Here is a 14,555-nt window from a genome sequence, read left to right on the forward strand (position 1 = left end):
GCATTTTTGTGAGCCTTTGGGAAATTCTGCAGTTTATCACTTCAGCACCATTATATCCTGTTGTAGGAGCTTCATGATAGTTTAAAAAATGTTTCTCTCTCTCTTGTATTGGTACTACTAATTGAGATTCCTCTGATTCAAAATCTAGGAAATAGTTATACAAAATTCTTTGATTTGATTCTTTATTCTTTGATTTGACCTCCTGTGGTCCAATTAGAAAAATGTTCATCTCGTACTTCACTTTCAAAAGATTCTATGATCTGTTTAAAATCTGTATCTTTCAGCTGTTCTCCACTAATTTCTGCTACACTTCTGGTTGGCATTTCAATGATTATCTTACAAATTTCACATTATTTCCCTTCATGATTGCATACTGGGCGTGATAGCATACCTACAACAAAATTAGCTTTCCCACGGATGTATTCCAGCTTAAAATTATAAGACTCTAATTGCATAGCCTACCTAGCAAGTCTACCCAGAGATGACGGTAACCCTTTTGGGATGAACGGCGCATATATACATCGGTGCTAGAGGCCCTCCAGAGCCTAACGGGGCATCCTTGCGTTACAACGAATCCTATGCAGTCAGAGGATCGTTGCATAGCATCCTGCTTTTGAAATGAATTATTTACTAACAGATAGCATTACTAATCCATGTTCCATTCAAAAGATTGCTAAGATTGCTCTCCTACATTAGTATTTCTCTCTCTGAGGTCAGAATGGGGTCATGAAGTGTCTGTGATTTATTGGATTTTCATGAATGTAAACATAAACACTTGGCCTTTTAGCTCATTTTGAAGTGGTTGTTTATAGTTTCGATTCTATTTTAGGATGGGATTTTGTGGGAGATATTCTAGCATGGGTTTTACTTTTCATTTATGTAGCCATGGCTAAAAGACCACATTATCTTTCTGAGGAGAAAATATCTAAATATATAAGTTATGAATAATATATATCTAATATAATAAGTTATGAATGAATATCTAATATAGTAAGTTATGAATGATCCATTTATGGGCCTTTCCGACGATGACAGTGAAACAACTATAAGTTATTGGAGCTCTTCATATAGTAGTTCTGAATCTTTAGATTTTGAATTAGAAGATGATAATAATAGACATGCATGATTCAAATTATGCATGATAATAATGCAATGTCGGTCTCAGCATTGATCCATGCTTTGAGATTTTTCACACTGCTTTGAAATATTAATTATTACAATATTCTTCAAGTATTTCATAATGTTAAGTGTAAATATTTTTACTGTTTTTTATATTTTGTATCAACATTTAGTGTTTAATTAGGTACTTTTAGTTATAGTAAAATACAATATATTTATATTTTAATTGTTAAATATCAGTTATTTTAATTAAATTTTTTGTTATGATTGAAATCATGATAACTTTAATCACATATTTAAAAATGGTTTCATTTCTACGTAAAGTGTACATTTTATTCATTATTATGTAATGCATGCTTTCCAAAATTGGGTATTAGTCTTAGCGGAAGAAAATGCCCCGGCCTGTAAGCACAGTCCATGTGTAACTGCTCTTGTCCTGAGGGAGCACTATCTTCTGCAGGCTTGCCGTCTGAAACAGGTTAAGCTTAAAATCCATTTCAGTGGTTGGTGATCAGATGCTATAGTAATCTCTTGACCAGCAATATAGCCACGGAATTTATTCAAAGCCCATAGAACAGCAAGGACTTTTCTTTCTGTTTTAGAGTAATTTCTTTTGGTGTTTGACAACAAACAGCTGCCATAATTTATTGGATGATTCTTTGAACCTCTTCCTTGTACCACCCAAAGCATAGTTATCAGTTTCTGTCTGAATAGTGTAATACCTCATTGCATCATTTTGCTTTAAGATGGGAGGGCTAACGAGAAGTTATTTTAATGTCTGGAAAGAATTTTCTTCCTGTGGTCCTCACCTTCTTAATTAGATTACTTAGAGATGTAGATATTTACAAAAGTTTCGGTATGAGCCCAGGACAGTTCTGAAAGAAAGACTGGACTTGTTTCACATTTTTTGGAGCTAGCATCTTCTGTATAGCAGAAGTTTTTTCTGGATCAACTTCTGCTTCTTCGCCAGTAATCCGGTGGTGACCAGGATACTTCCCTTTACTTCAAAGAAAACTACATTCCTCGTGTTTTGCGTTAAATTTAAATAGCAAGTCTGGCGAAAACTGCTTCTAGATCAGCTGTATATTTTTTATGAAAATCTCTGATAGTATTATAATATTATAAGTAAGGGAGAACAAACATATCTTTCAAGTGCTTCGGAATTTATCAAATAATTTGTGAAAACATTCTGTTATATTTTGCTGTAAGTAACGCAAATAAAGTTATTCGAAATGATTGTACTTCAATTTGAATATCTACTAGGGTCAAATAAACTTCTGCATCCTTCGGGAGAACTAATTTTCCCAAATTCTATTCCTCTTTCTCTCAAAAGATGATGTAGCATTTCTCCCGCTATAATGTGATTGGCTCCAGAGTCACCATATACGATTCTGGTTAACCTGTTTATTTTTTCCTCTCAAAAGACTTGCCGTACATATGTCTATTATCTTTCTACCAAATGAATTTTGAAGTCATATGCTGAAAATGTAAAGGGGTAAATATATAAGTTAATGCAAGTCCTTATTTTAGCATAGTAATCAAGCATTTTAAGTGAGAGATTACTTAAGTGCAGTACCTGCTGCTTATTAAAATCGTTTCCATTCCAAACATCTTTGAGTTTAATATATAGTGATTTGTATTGCAAATCGTGATATCAATCTTAAACATTTCAAATAAAACAGCAGCTAACAACTGAATTAATTCTAAAATAATAATTAAAAATTAATGCCAGAATTAAACTATTTAATCAGTTTTGAAATTTATGTTTAAATTTTTTATAAAATATTTTTTATTATTACATTCTTGATGAAGTTTCAATTCTTACAAACAACTTATTCTGTATCTTTTCGAAACTGAAAATGCAATTGAAAACCTGTTGAGTTTCTCTGTTGTATTCTCAAATTCATAAACTGCTGGTAGCTTCCCCCCCCCAGCACTTTTTAGTTCAAGAGTTTTTCTTAGAACTTGCTGTGCTTTTCTAGATTTGATTGATACTAGCATGTCTCATTTTTTCCCCCTTGTATCATTTTTGCTGCCAGTTTTACATGTCTTTTAACATATTCATAGTGAGTTATTGTGCATATATTGTTGTGAGTTGATACATATTCTAAAAATTAATCCTCATAACATAACTTCAACTGATGTCTGAATCATTGACTATAGTTTGCAATTTGTTCTGGGCTTTCTCTACATGAAAGCCACATTTTCAAAAACAGTTATTAACTTGTTTCAAGAGATTAACCTTCCAGCAATGCCTATAATATGCATGGCACATAACAAATATATCGACTTACTTATCGCTTTTGAAGTGCTTGCATTTTCCCAAAATTTGATAATACCTTTGTCTAAAGGCTGAATGCTAGAAGTTCTATTTATAAGAAACACCAATGTTGGACAGACTATGGAAATGGATACAATAGATGAACTACGTAAAGTTTTGATAGGTATTAACTGGGTATACTGGCATTGAAGAATCAGTCTCTAATAAATGATTTTTCTACTGATTAATGTGTATTTGTTTTTTTTTTCCTCGAAATTTGAATGTATTAAGTAACTGAACTTATTAACCAGCGAGTTTAATAAGCAGCAGGTACTGTATTAATAGCTCTGAAATTATGTGGTACAGAAGAAATGCTATAATTATTTTGCATATTTTTTTAATTGCTTTCAGTCTAAAGAATTTCTTTTAACATTAATACACCATCTTCAGTGTGGATGAGATACTACGGTTATAAAATTTATTTGTTGTAAGTCATATGTCTTTTATTTCTTCAGCTTTTAGTTCTCAAGTATGTTCAAAATAAAGACGTTTTCATGCGGTATCACAAAGCTCATCTTACTAGGCGCCTCATTCTCGATTCTTCGGCCGACAGTGAAAAAGAAGAAAATATGGTTGAATGGTTAAGGGTGAGTGAAATTTTAATATTTGATCATTGTATATATATATATATATATATATATATATATATTTTCAACATAACTCATGTGAAGACAATATAAATTATTTAGGTTTCATATGTGTGTGTGTATATGTATTACATTTATTTTCATGAAAGCTTATGTGTAATTTTTTTTTTTCATTAAGGATGTTGGTATGCCTGCTGATTATGTAAACAAACTAGCCAGAATGTTTCAAGATGTAAAAGTAAGCGAAGATCTTAATCAGCATTTTAAAGATGCTCATCGAAATAAAGGTTGTTTGGCTGGTAAGTGAGCAAGTTAATAATTTTTCTTTCTGTGTAGATTCATAATATGCAGTGCACAGAAATCTTAGTACATGTGTATGATGATGATATTTCATTCTTTTTATTATGCTTATTTTTTGGCACCTTCATATCAAATTTTGAAATCAGCAAAATTATTGTTTCAAGAAAAATGCCTTTAACCAGTTGTAGCAAAACACATAGAAAAACTAAATTTTAAAATAAAAGAATCCGTGTAATGCTAGTAAACTGTTGCAGGCCTATAATAGTTTTAAAACTTAAAAGAACCTTCTTCTTAAGTCTTTCCGCTGTGGGGGTGAAACTAATAAAAAAAAAGACATGTTTCTATATGAGAAAATCCAGAATATTTTAGCAATAAGGAAAAAAAATTCTTGAAAAGCTGATGGCAGAGAGGGTAGAGATTAGAATTAAGATCATTAGCCAAAACTGAAAGATTTTTTATGATTATGAAACACCTACAGGAAATCTAATTTGTCGACAGAAGCCTTTTTTCTCTCCTTTTTTTAATATTTTGGTTACCAAGAGACAAGCAAAAAAAATGTGATTTTCTAATTGTTGTTTGATGGGCAATGGAATTTGGTAGTTTCTGTCTTTCAAATATAATTATCATGCCTTTGAATGTGAAATTTCAAGGCAATCTTTATTTGACCAATGGATACGTAATTGCACTGGCAAGAAATACTGAAATAATCCAGTAGCTCATATTCAGAATGAATAGTGAATTTTATTGGCAGGGAAAAAATTAACATTGTAGATTACTTACAATTTTATAGCTAACCGATAGAGCAAAAACTATTTGGTCTTCCAAAAAGTTTTGTAGTTTTTTTTAATGATAAATGCAAATGAAGCTGTAATATAAGTAAATGAATCAATAAAATTTCGTAGATCATATAAGCACCAATTTGCTTTATGACTTTTTGCCACTTTTCCAGCAGTTGGTAAATTCCTTTTTGTAAAGAAGTAATAGTCATTAGGTTTGTAAAGAAGTAATTGATGTGCTGACAGTCTCCAAAAAAGTGTATCTCAGGCCATGCAGAGAATTTCGAAATGATCTGAAAAAAATGAAAATTGGAAGGAGTAAGGTCTTTTGAATATGGAGAGTTACAAAACACCCTAGTCACACTCAATCAGTGTTTGCCAAACATGCATCGAGTTGTGAGGCCAATCATTGTCGTGTTTAAAGATAACACATAACACGTTGATGATTGGTCAGTTTTGGGCACTTTGCTTCAATTTTTGCTTTTAAAACTGCTTTTGGGGAATAGTATTTTTCTGAATTTAATGCTAATTTGGTGGCAAAAATTCATAATATACAATTCCTTTATAGTTCCACCATACACAAAGAATTTTGAGAGGTAGGTGTTAATAAAAGAGGTTCATTTGGTTTACTGCATGGTCTTTTTGTTGTAATATTATTATATATTATTTAGTTCTCATGTTTAATTATGAACTGTTTAGAAAAATAAAAGGATCTTCTGTATTTCATTTCAGCAAAGTCAAAATTTGAGCAAGCATAATCAATGCTGTTAAAATATGAGATACTCGTACGTCGTAGCGCAGGCTTCAAATGGCCCTTAAGAGTCCTTTAGTTTTATGGAATCGATTTTTAATCCTTAAAAGTCCTTAATTTTGATCAAATTAGGCAAGAGGTCCTTAATTTTAATCATCTGAAATTTCTGTTTGTTTTTACGACTGCCATTTTGAATGTGAATTAACATTTTGGACAAATATTTTTGGCGATTCATTGAATCAATACTGTTTAGGAAATAAATTATATATATATATATATATATATATATATATATATGTCTTTTGAATGGGATTATAATTTGTTCCTATTTTTAATATAAACAGTGAGACACTCAAGTTTCTGAGCAAGAGGTGAAACATAAGCGTTTCAAAATTATTTCATTTTTTTCTAATGAAAAGCTGTTAAACAACTTTTCACTTTTGGATATGGGAATTCTTTATTAAACGTTTCCAAATTTGGAGATTTATCAACATTTTGGCAATTTAGAGATCAGTTTCTATGGAAAATTTTTAATTCAGAAAATGGGAATTTTTCAATGATATTTTTTAAACATTATAACATTGATCAATTTCATTAAAATAATGCTAATATATTGAAATTGTATTCAAGAAATAACATTAAAATTAAACATTTTTATTTTTTGCTATTGTATTATAAAGTGACATTACTTTCCATTTAAGGTGACTTATTATACACTATTTTGAATCTGAAAAATGGAGAAGGTAATAAATGCATACAAAACAGTTCTTAGAAAAAGCAAAATAGCTATGTAATTAATTAAAAATGCTCTTTTAATTTTTTCATGGTAAGAGACCCCCCCCATATATTTGTCTCAATATGCATCACTTTTCCCTATGAAATTACTTTGACACTTTTTTCCTCTGATTCCCCCCCCCAACATATTTCTGGCTTTTTACTGTTACAGAATTGGTAGGGGTAATTTTTCTTTAGGATTTTAGAAATTGCATCTTGGAAAGTTTAGAAGATTTTGAAAGCAAGATGTATAGACCCACAAATCTAGAAGATTCCAGAAAAATGTCTTCATGGTATTAACACGTAATGGATGTATTTTATAGTAAGTTTGTGATTAACTTACTTTTGGGAGAATTTTCAGAGGAACAATGAAAACATAATTTTTGGTTGTTTTACTTCTGATACTAGAAGTATTAATGTGTTTATCTTCCCTTAGTTTTCTCTACTTTTCACTAGACACAAGCGTGGAAAATATCAAAAATGCTTCTAATCTTATCACATGGACAGGTATTTATGGAAAGGAATTTTTCTGTTAATAAAGAAATTGAAAGCTGACAATTTAAAAGATACATTTTATATGTTTCAATGCATCATCAGTGGCGTAGCTAGGGTGGGAACATCTGTCCTTGGGCGCAGCACCCATGCGGTACGAAATTCATGTTACAGAATTTTAACATAAAATGTTTTTCATTTTCTTCATACAAAAGGGGGCACAGAATCTTCAGTTGTTCCCGAGTGCTGAAAACCCTAGCTGGCTGGCTCTGTGCAGGGCTGGTGCTGTGCATTTTCCCACCTGATGCAAACTCTGTGGATCGTAAATTCTAAAATTTTACCATTTCTAGATTTTGTTGCCCTGTGTGTCACTAAATTTTAAAAATTCTGCTACACCGGCTCTGTTACCGGCCCTTACCATATATCATTTCATATTTATTCTGAATGTTCATATTACTAAAGAAATAAAATTAGCGCCTTTTCCTATACATTCTAATTGCATTTGGTTTTTTAGACTAACAGAAATTTTTAATTGAATCCGAAAATTCTACAATGAAGAGGAAACATATTGAAGAAAGAAACTGTTACATAAAGCTGCTCCCAGTGCCTGCCCTAAATTTGTAAAGTTTTGCCATTTCTAGATTTTGTTGCTCGGTGTGTCACTAAATTCTAAAAATTCTGCCACACCAGCTGTGTCACCGGCCCATACCATATATAATTGCATATTATTTTTCTTGCATATGTTTTTTCTGAATGTTCATACTTTTAAAAAAATAAAATTAGCAGCTTTTTCTGTACATTCCAAATGCATTTAGTTTTTTTGGAATAGCAGAAATCTTTAATTAAATCCAAAAATTTTTAAATGAGTAGGAAACATATTGAAAAAAGAAACCAAATGCATAAACGATGAAGAAAATTATTCCTCAAAGATATGTACAGTTATTATTATATAAATTAAGCAATTGTTTATAATTTCAGCTTTTGCTGTAATTTTCACTTTCCATTTCTCCACCAGAAGGAAAATCACATACATAGTTTTTAAACTAAGTTTTTGGGGTTGTAAGGCAGAATTCATTTCTAGCCTCTGCTTGCACACTGCATTACTTCCTACCAGATCTGGTAATTTGTAATTATTCATCTTTGCATTATCGCTGCTAATATTTGAATTCGTTACGACGAGTTACGAGCTTGTTACAACACATTACTGAGCCAGCTTAGATTAAAATTAAATTGTGTAGTGTTTGACTACTAGTCCACATTTTTAGTTTGAATTTGACTATTCTTGTTTAATTGGATCACCATAATCTGTAGTTGATTTTGCTAGCATAAAAGAATTCCTTTATGCATTAATTTAGAAGTCAAACAACAAAAATCAGTGTTAACGCTGATGTTGTTGTTTGACTTCTAAATTAATACTTGTTCGGCATGTTATTATATGTTAATTATGCTTTTATGTTCTAAGGTCTTTTTAAATAAGAGATTTATTTAAACCTTTGTCTGAATTTGTAATTGCATTCAGACATAGTGATGATTTGCTTGACATTTGACAGGGTTGAAACGAAATTCTAGATCAAGTTCGAATCAAATTAATAATCGAAAATGAGATGCATGGCCTGGAGGGTTTTACATAATTTTAATTAAACTTAATTATATACATAATGTAGGCTAAAATGCCTAAATCGAATGTCAACGCTTAAAGGGCAAGAACTGAATAGTTTCATAAAAAGAATCTAATAATTGAATTATACCGCACAGTGCAGTTCGAACTTTACCCTCAAGAAGACTTAGTCATTAAAAAATAAAATGTTTTGCAAACCATGTGTTCAAAAGGAAAAATGTTAAGTAAGACAATAAATGACTTCTAATGCCATCTCTTGACGATATCAAAGAATATTCCTTAACACACTCCCTGAAATCTGACAAGAGTTCATCTAACTGAGTTATACATACAATCATGTGCATAAATTACTATTCTGTAAAATACAAAAAATTCTAATTAGTCAAAAACTTCCATCACAAAATGGGTTATACACAACATGTATCAATTAGTAAATATTGTAACTAATAAATGAACTAAATGTGTTAAAATATTTTCATTTTAGCTAAACAGACTTAACTAACGATATTCAATTTAATCATTAATAGAAAAAAAAGAGAGAGAGAGAGAGAGAGAAAGAGAAATGCATAATTAAGTTCAAAATATTTAAAGTTCAAGAGGATGTAGATGTTGGACAGAACGTTTTAAAGTCCCATTACCAGTTTTTAATTCGAATGATCGGACTTTACCATCACATCCAGGAATGGTTTTTATGATTTTGCCAAGTTTTCATAAGAGTTTGTTTTTATTGTCTCCATCAACTAAAACAACATCTCCTACTTTGAGTTCTTTGGTTGAAGTTTCGGATTCTTCAAGAAATGGGCACTTCTAAGATCTAATAAATATTGTTGCTTCCATTTGCACCACAACTGTTTTAACAGCAATTCTTGATAACGCTTTCTTTTTGACAGTGTTTCTCTTGTCATTTCGATACTGATGATTCTAGTAAAAGTCAAAGGATACTTCAAATCAGTGTGTCCAATGTTTAGGAAGTGCATTCAAGTGAAGGGTTGTGGCTCATCATTGTCATTGTAAATATAACTTACAGGTTATGAATTAAGAACCGACTCCACTTCGAAAAATAGTATAGACATTTCTTCGAAGGTCAACAATACTTTCCCTGCGATTTTTCTTAAGCATTCTTTAACAGATCTAACAAGTCTCTCATAAAAACCCTCTCCACCATGGGGCTTGCTTGATTATAAATTTCCAATGGATTCTTTCCTTGGCAATGAAATTCTTGAATTTTGTCATCTTCAAAACTTTTGAAAAATTCTCAAGTTCTTTTTTTATCCTCTTATTATCTAAGGTCTTGGCGTTGTCAGAGTAGATGATTACGCAGTTTCCTCTTCTGCTCAAAAATCAATGAAATGCAAGTAAAAAGGTGTCTGTTGACATATCTGATACAAGTTCTAAGTGTACAGCTCGGGTTACTGCACAGAAGAACAAAACAATATAGAATTTTTTACGTAAATTGGTCCGGCGAAATCAATTCCACAGACTGCAAACGGAGATGATTCTTGGATTCTGTCCTTTGGTAAGGGTGTTGTCATCTTGTCTGCTGGTTTAGCTAAATATTTTTGGCAAATCATATAACCCTTTAATGTTTTTTTGATTAACTGGTGTCCTTTAGGAATCCAGAAACATGATCTGACTTTAGCTAAAGTTGCAACAATTCCTCCATGTTCCTTCTCATGTTCTCTTTGCATACAATTAGTATCGCCAGTCAGGAGTTTTTAGGTAGGATAATTGGATGCTTATTTTATAGTGAGAAGTCAGAAAACTCCAATCTTCCTTTCAACCTCATGATTTCCTTTTCATCAGTGTAAGGAAGAAAATTGTACAAAGGAGAATTTTTTTCAGCCGAATTACCTTCTTTGAGGAATTTATATTCTTCGGAAAAAAATTTTTTTTTTTTTGCTCTGATCTTATCCAGAAATTTTCTGCTTCTTGTAACTCTTCAGCTGTGAGAGTTCCTTGAATGTTGCTAGTTTTTCTTAATTTTATAATGAAAGGTGTTTTCCAAGCTGACTCTTAACAGCTTCTCTAATTTGCTATATTTTGATATGTCGAAAAGATCATCTGTACTTTTTACAATTATAATACATTCAAGTTGATGTATATCAACGGATCCCTTTCGGTGTGCCAATTTCTTTTCATCTATTGTTTCTTTAATATCTAATCTTGGCCAAAGCTCATGAGAGAGTTGAAGCCAATGGAGACCTTGCGTCCAAATGGTCTTGTTTATTAACTTGTAAATCTTTGTTCCTCAAAATACGATCTGCAGGGTTGTCGACACCTGGGCAATAATGCTTGAGGTGAGCTCGATTTTTATATTTCTTCGATACCATTCTTAACAAAGGGTTTGAAGACTTCAGGTTGTTTGAGGATCAAAAAAAAAAAAAAATATTGTTGAATCTGTCCAAAAATAGCACGGAATTTTCAATTTCAGTGCTTTCAGAATAAAAAAATAAAAAATTGGTACTTTTCTGTTATTGGGACTGGATTCAGAAATTTTTGTATAGGAATGCCTTGCTTAATACTATTATTTGGTTAAAGTATAGCTCTAAATGAGTCCACACTGAGTGAAACATTAGTTCTGTAAAAAAATTAGTAATTCTTTCCTATCAAATTTTGTAAAACAAAAATATTTAAGCATTTACTTAAAATTAATGCAAAATAATAAAAGGGTGAAAAAACGCAATATGTAATAGAAGACTTTTATTGTTTGTTTACAAAATTAAAAAGAAAAACTTTATTTCTAACCAGAAAATCAGTCAAAGCTTTTTGTACCTTCCCTTCCTGCCCCAACATATGCTAAAAGAGAACATCGTTTTCTACTTTCCATCTTATTTCAAGTCTCCTTTTTCTATTTGGATCATTTTCTTCAGTCAGTTCACATGCTCTTCCAATGGTTGAATAATTCGAGATTATTCACTCTGAAGTTTTAACCATTTGCATATTTTCTTCAATTTAACTTTCTTTCTTCTTCTGCTGCTTCTTTTTTTTTTTTTTTTTTTTTTTTGCTGGTACATTATCTAATAACAATGATGTTTTAAAAGCTATGTTTTTTTCACAGTAACTTATCAGGCCCGGATCAAATAGTTGCGGGGCCTGATTGGATGTTTTTTGCGAGGCCCTCTCTCTATATTAAATCTCTAAATAATAAAAGAAAGAGTCTGTCTGTGTGTGTGTCTTTCATTCACGCTGCGCGTAAGCTAATAGACCCACGGCTATGGAATTTGGTTGGTACGTAGATGCATCTAGACAAGAGCCAGTGCACACCGAAGCGATTTTTTCGAAATTACAAGTAGAAATTTTTTTATTTTATGTTTTGTGACGAAATCGTGTCATTTTGAGACATAATGAGCTATAGGAAAGCGAGATTTTACTTTACACACTCCATTTTCACATCGTCATGAAATGTAGGCATTTAGCTATCTTACGAGCTTAAAATAAATTCCGTGTTTCAATAAATCGATTAAATACGAATTTATTTAACAAAGTGAGCTTAACACCTTTTCAACGGGATTTTTTTCTAAAAAAAAGTTTATTTTTAGAAATGTACAGTTTATTTTTCTTTGATTTTTGGACACTTTAAACTTTCATCCTTGCGACTGCGTTTACAAAAAGAATTCTGGAAAAATAATAATATTTTGTATTTTTAAAAAAATTTTTAAATGAACCTTCCAAGTACACTTCTCACATGTCACATCTTTAAAAATGCGATTTTGGCAACAATTTTCATTTCTTATTGTTGTTGATAGATTTTTGATGAAATCGCATCATTTTGAATAGTTTCATTCTTTTAGAAATATGGGTTTGGCAACAATTTTTCATCGTATTTCTTATGCCACTGTTTTTAAGAGATTGGCATATTTCATTGTCATTTTTTTATATATATAATACTTTTTTTTATATAAATTTGTTCTGCAGAGTAAAATGTGTGGAATTTTTTTGTTTTTTGAGTTTCTTTCATGTTATTTTTTGCTTATTTCACTGTTTGTAAGATATTGAAAAGTTTTGCATGATGTTTTTTCTTCAACAGAAAGTTGGTTAATTTTTTTAATTAGAATAATTAATTTTTGTATTAAGGAATATAGTTTATTTCATTGTAATTTTTTTTTCTCTTGAAAATATAAGATAAAATATCATTAATTATACTTTGCTTTTCAGAATTTTTTGTTTTTTGTATTCTTTTATGTTATTTATTGCTCATTTCACTGTTTTTAAGATATTGAAAAGTTTTGAGTGATTTTTTTTAGGAAACAAAGTTCTTAAACTCCTTTATACCATTTGAGTTCTTAAGATTTTGCAGAGGGAAGTTGGTTAATTTATTTATTAAGATAATTAATATTTGTATTAAGGGATATTGCTTATTTCATTGTAATTTTGTTATACGTAATAACTTTTTTTTATGAAGTTGTTCTGCAGAGTAAAATTCTACATAGTTTTTTAATTTAACGTTTGGTGTTCCCTTCAGCCATTTTTTCGGTACATTTAAAAGCCAGACCTTTGTCTGGCAGTGAAGCTGCTAGTATTTAAATAAAATTCAAATTCAATATATATATATAAATATATCAAATGTCATGGATCATCAGATAGATAAACTTCTACATAAATAAAAAAATAAAAATGTTCAAAATACAAAAACATTTATTGAATATAAATTTATATCACCAAATATGAATACATGAATTTACATATTTCTGTTCTGTAAATTCTTCTAAAATTGTTTGAAAATCTAATTTCCTTCCGTCTTCGCTTTCAATCGACATAATTGCTAAGCTGTTTAATCTATCCTGATTCATTGATCTCAGATAGTTTTTTATTAGTTTTAGCCTGGTAAATGATCTCTCTCCAGAAGCAACGCTTACTGGAATTGTTAAGAATATTCAAAGAGCAATAAACAAGTTTGGAAATGCCGTTGCTCTATCATTATCCGATAAAAATTTGAACATTTTAAACGAATTTTCAAAAAATTCTGAAGGAAAAATAGATTTGAAAGCTTTTATTTCTTCAACTAACATTTTCCCATCTATATCAGTTTCTTTCACCTTTGGTACATCATTTTCTGTTACCTTAGAATCTGTTAAAGAAATTTCTAATTCAGCTGCATGTTTTTGAAGTAAAAATTTGTTTAAAGCACCTCTGAGTTTTTCACTTTCCGTTTGCATTTAATTTCCTTTTTATACTACCGCTTTTATATTTTCTTCCCACATCTCTTTCTCGTTTCAGTGGATTCGACATCTAATGATAAAAAAATTATAGGTCAGCTATCTATCTTTAATCACATAATATACTTAAATTTTTAATTTTAAAAATAATTGTTTGTTAGTAAAGATTATGTAATATAATTAGTTCTTACCTTATTCAACAATGAGTAATTGTAGTCAGAAAATACGACTCTAACATTTATAACGGTTAGAAGAATAGCGAACTACAAATGCAAGAAACAATTGACATTTGATACTAGCTATACATCCACCACTGGCTGGTACAGCTGCGCAACTAGTTGCGTGTGCATATACCTGCATAGTTGTTTACATACGTAAAGTAGTTCACATACCTAGTGCAAAATCTGTCTAATATAGGACTATCCCGATTAAATTCAATACATTTGACATGAACTTTTACGGGTATCAGTTTTCTATATTATATATTATAAAGTATATATTATATAATAATAAACACATTAATAAATCTCATCCAGCAATGCGAACATAAAATAAATAATAAATATATTTTTAATTATTTGAATAATTCATAATTTATCCAATATCATCAAAAGCAATTTGCTTTAAATTTTGAATTTTTTTTTTTTTTTTTTTTTTTGTTA

At 30.4% G+C, this 14,555-nt stretch overlaps 1 protein-coding gene across 2 annotated transcripts in view; it reads left to right on the plus strand.

The window, feature by feature from the left end:
* The window catches only part of LOC118196911 (cullin-5-like), a 142,848-nt gene that overhangs the window by 72,170 nt on the left and 56,123 nt on the right, over positions 1-14,555 (plus strand). For both annotated transcript variants that reach the window (XM_085823892.1, XM_085823893.1), the window contains exons 12-13: positions 3,895-4,026; positions 4,205-4,325. In XM_085823892.1, the coding sequence (XP_085680018.1) occupies positions 3,895-4,026; positions 4,205-4,325 (253 nt within the window). The remainder of the gene's footprint in view (positions 1-3,894; positions 4,027-4,204; positions 4,326-14,555) is intronic.

The sequence above is a fragment of the Stegodyphus dumicola genome, chromosome 9 (genome assembly GCF_044657685.1).
Source record: "Stegodyphus dumicola isolate Sdum_Otavi_A_Nest chromosome 9, ASM4465768v1".
Classification (NCBI taxonomy): Eukaryota; Metazoa; Arthropoda; class Arachnida; order Araneae; family Eresidae; genus Stegodyphus; species Stegodyphus dumicola.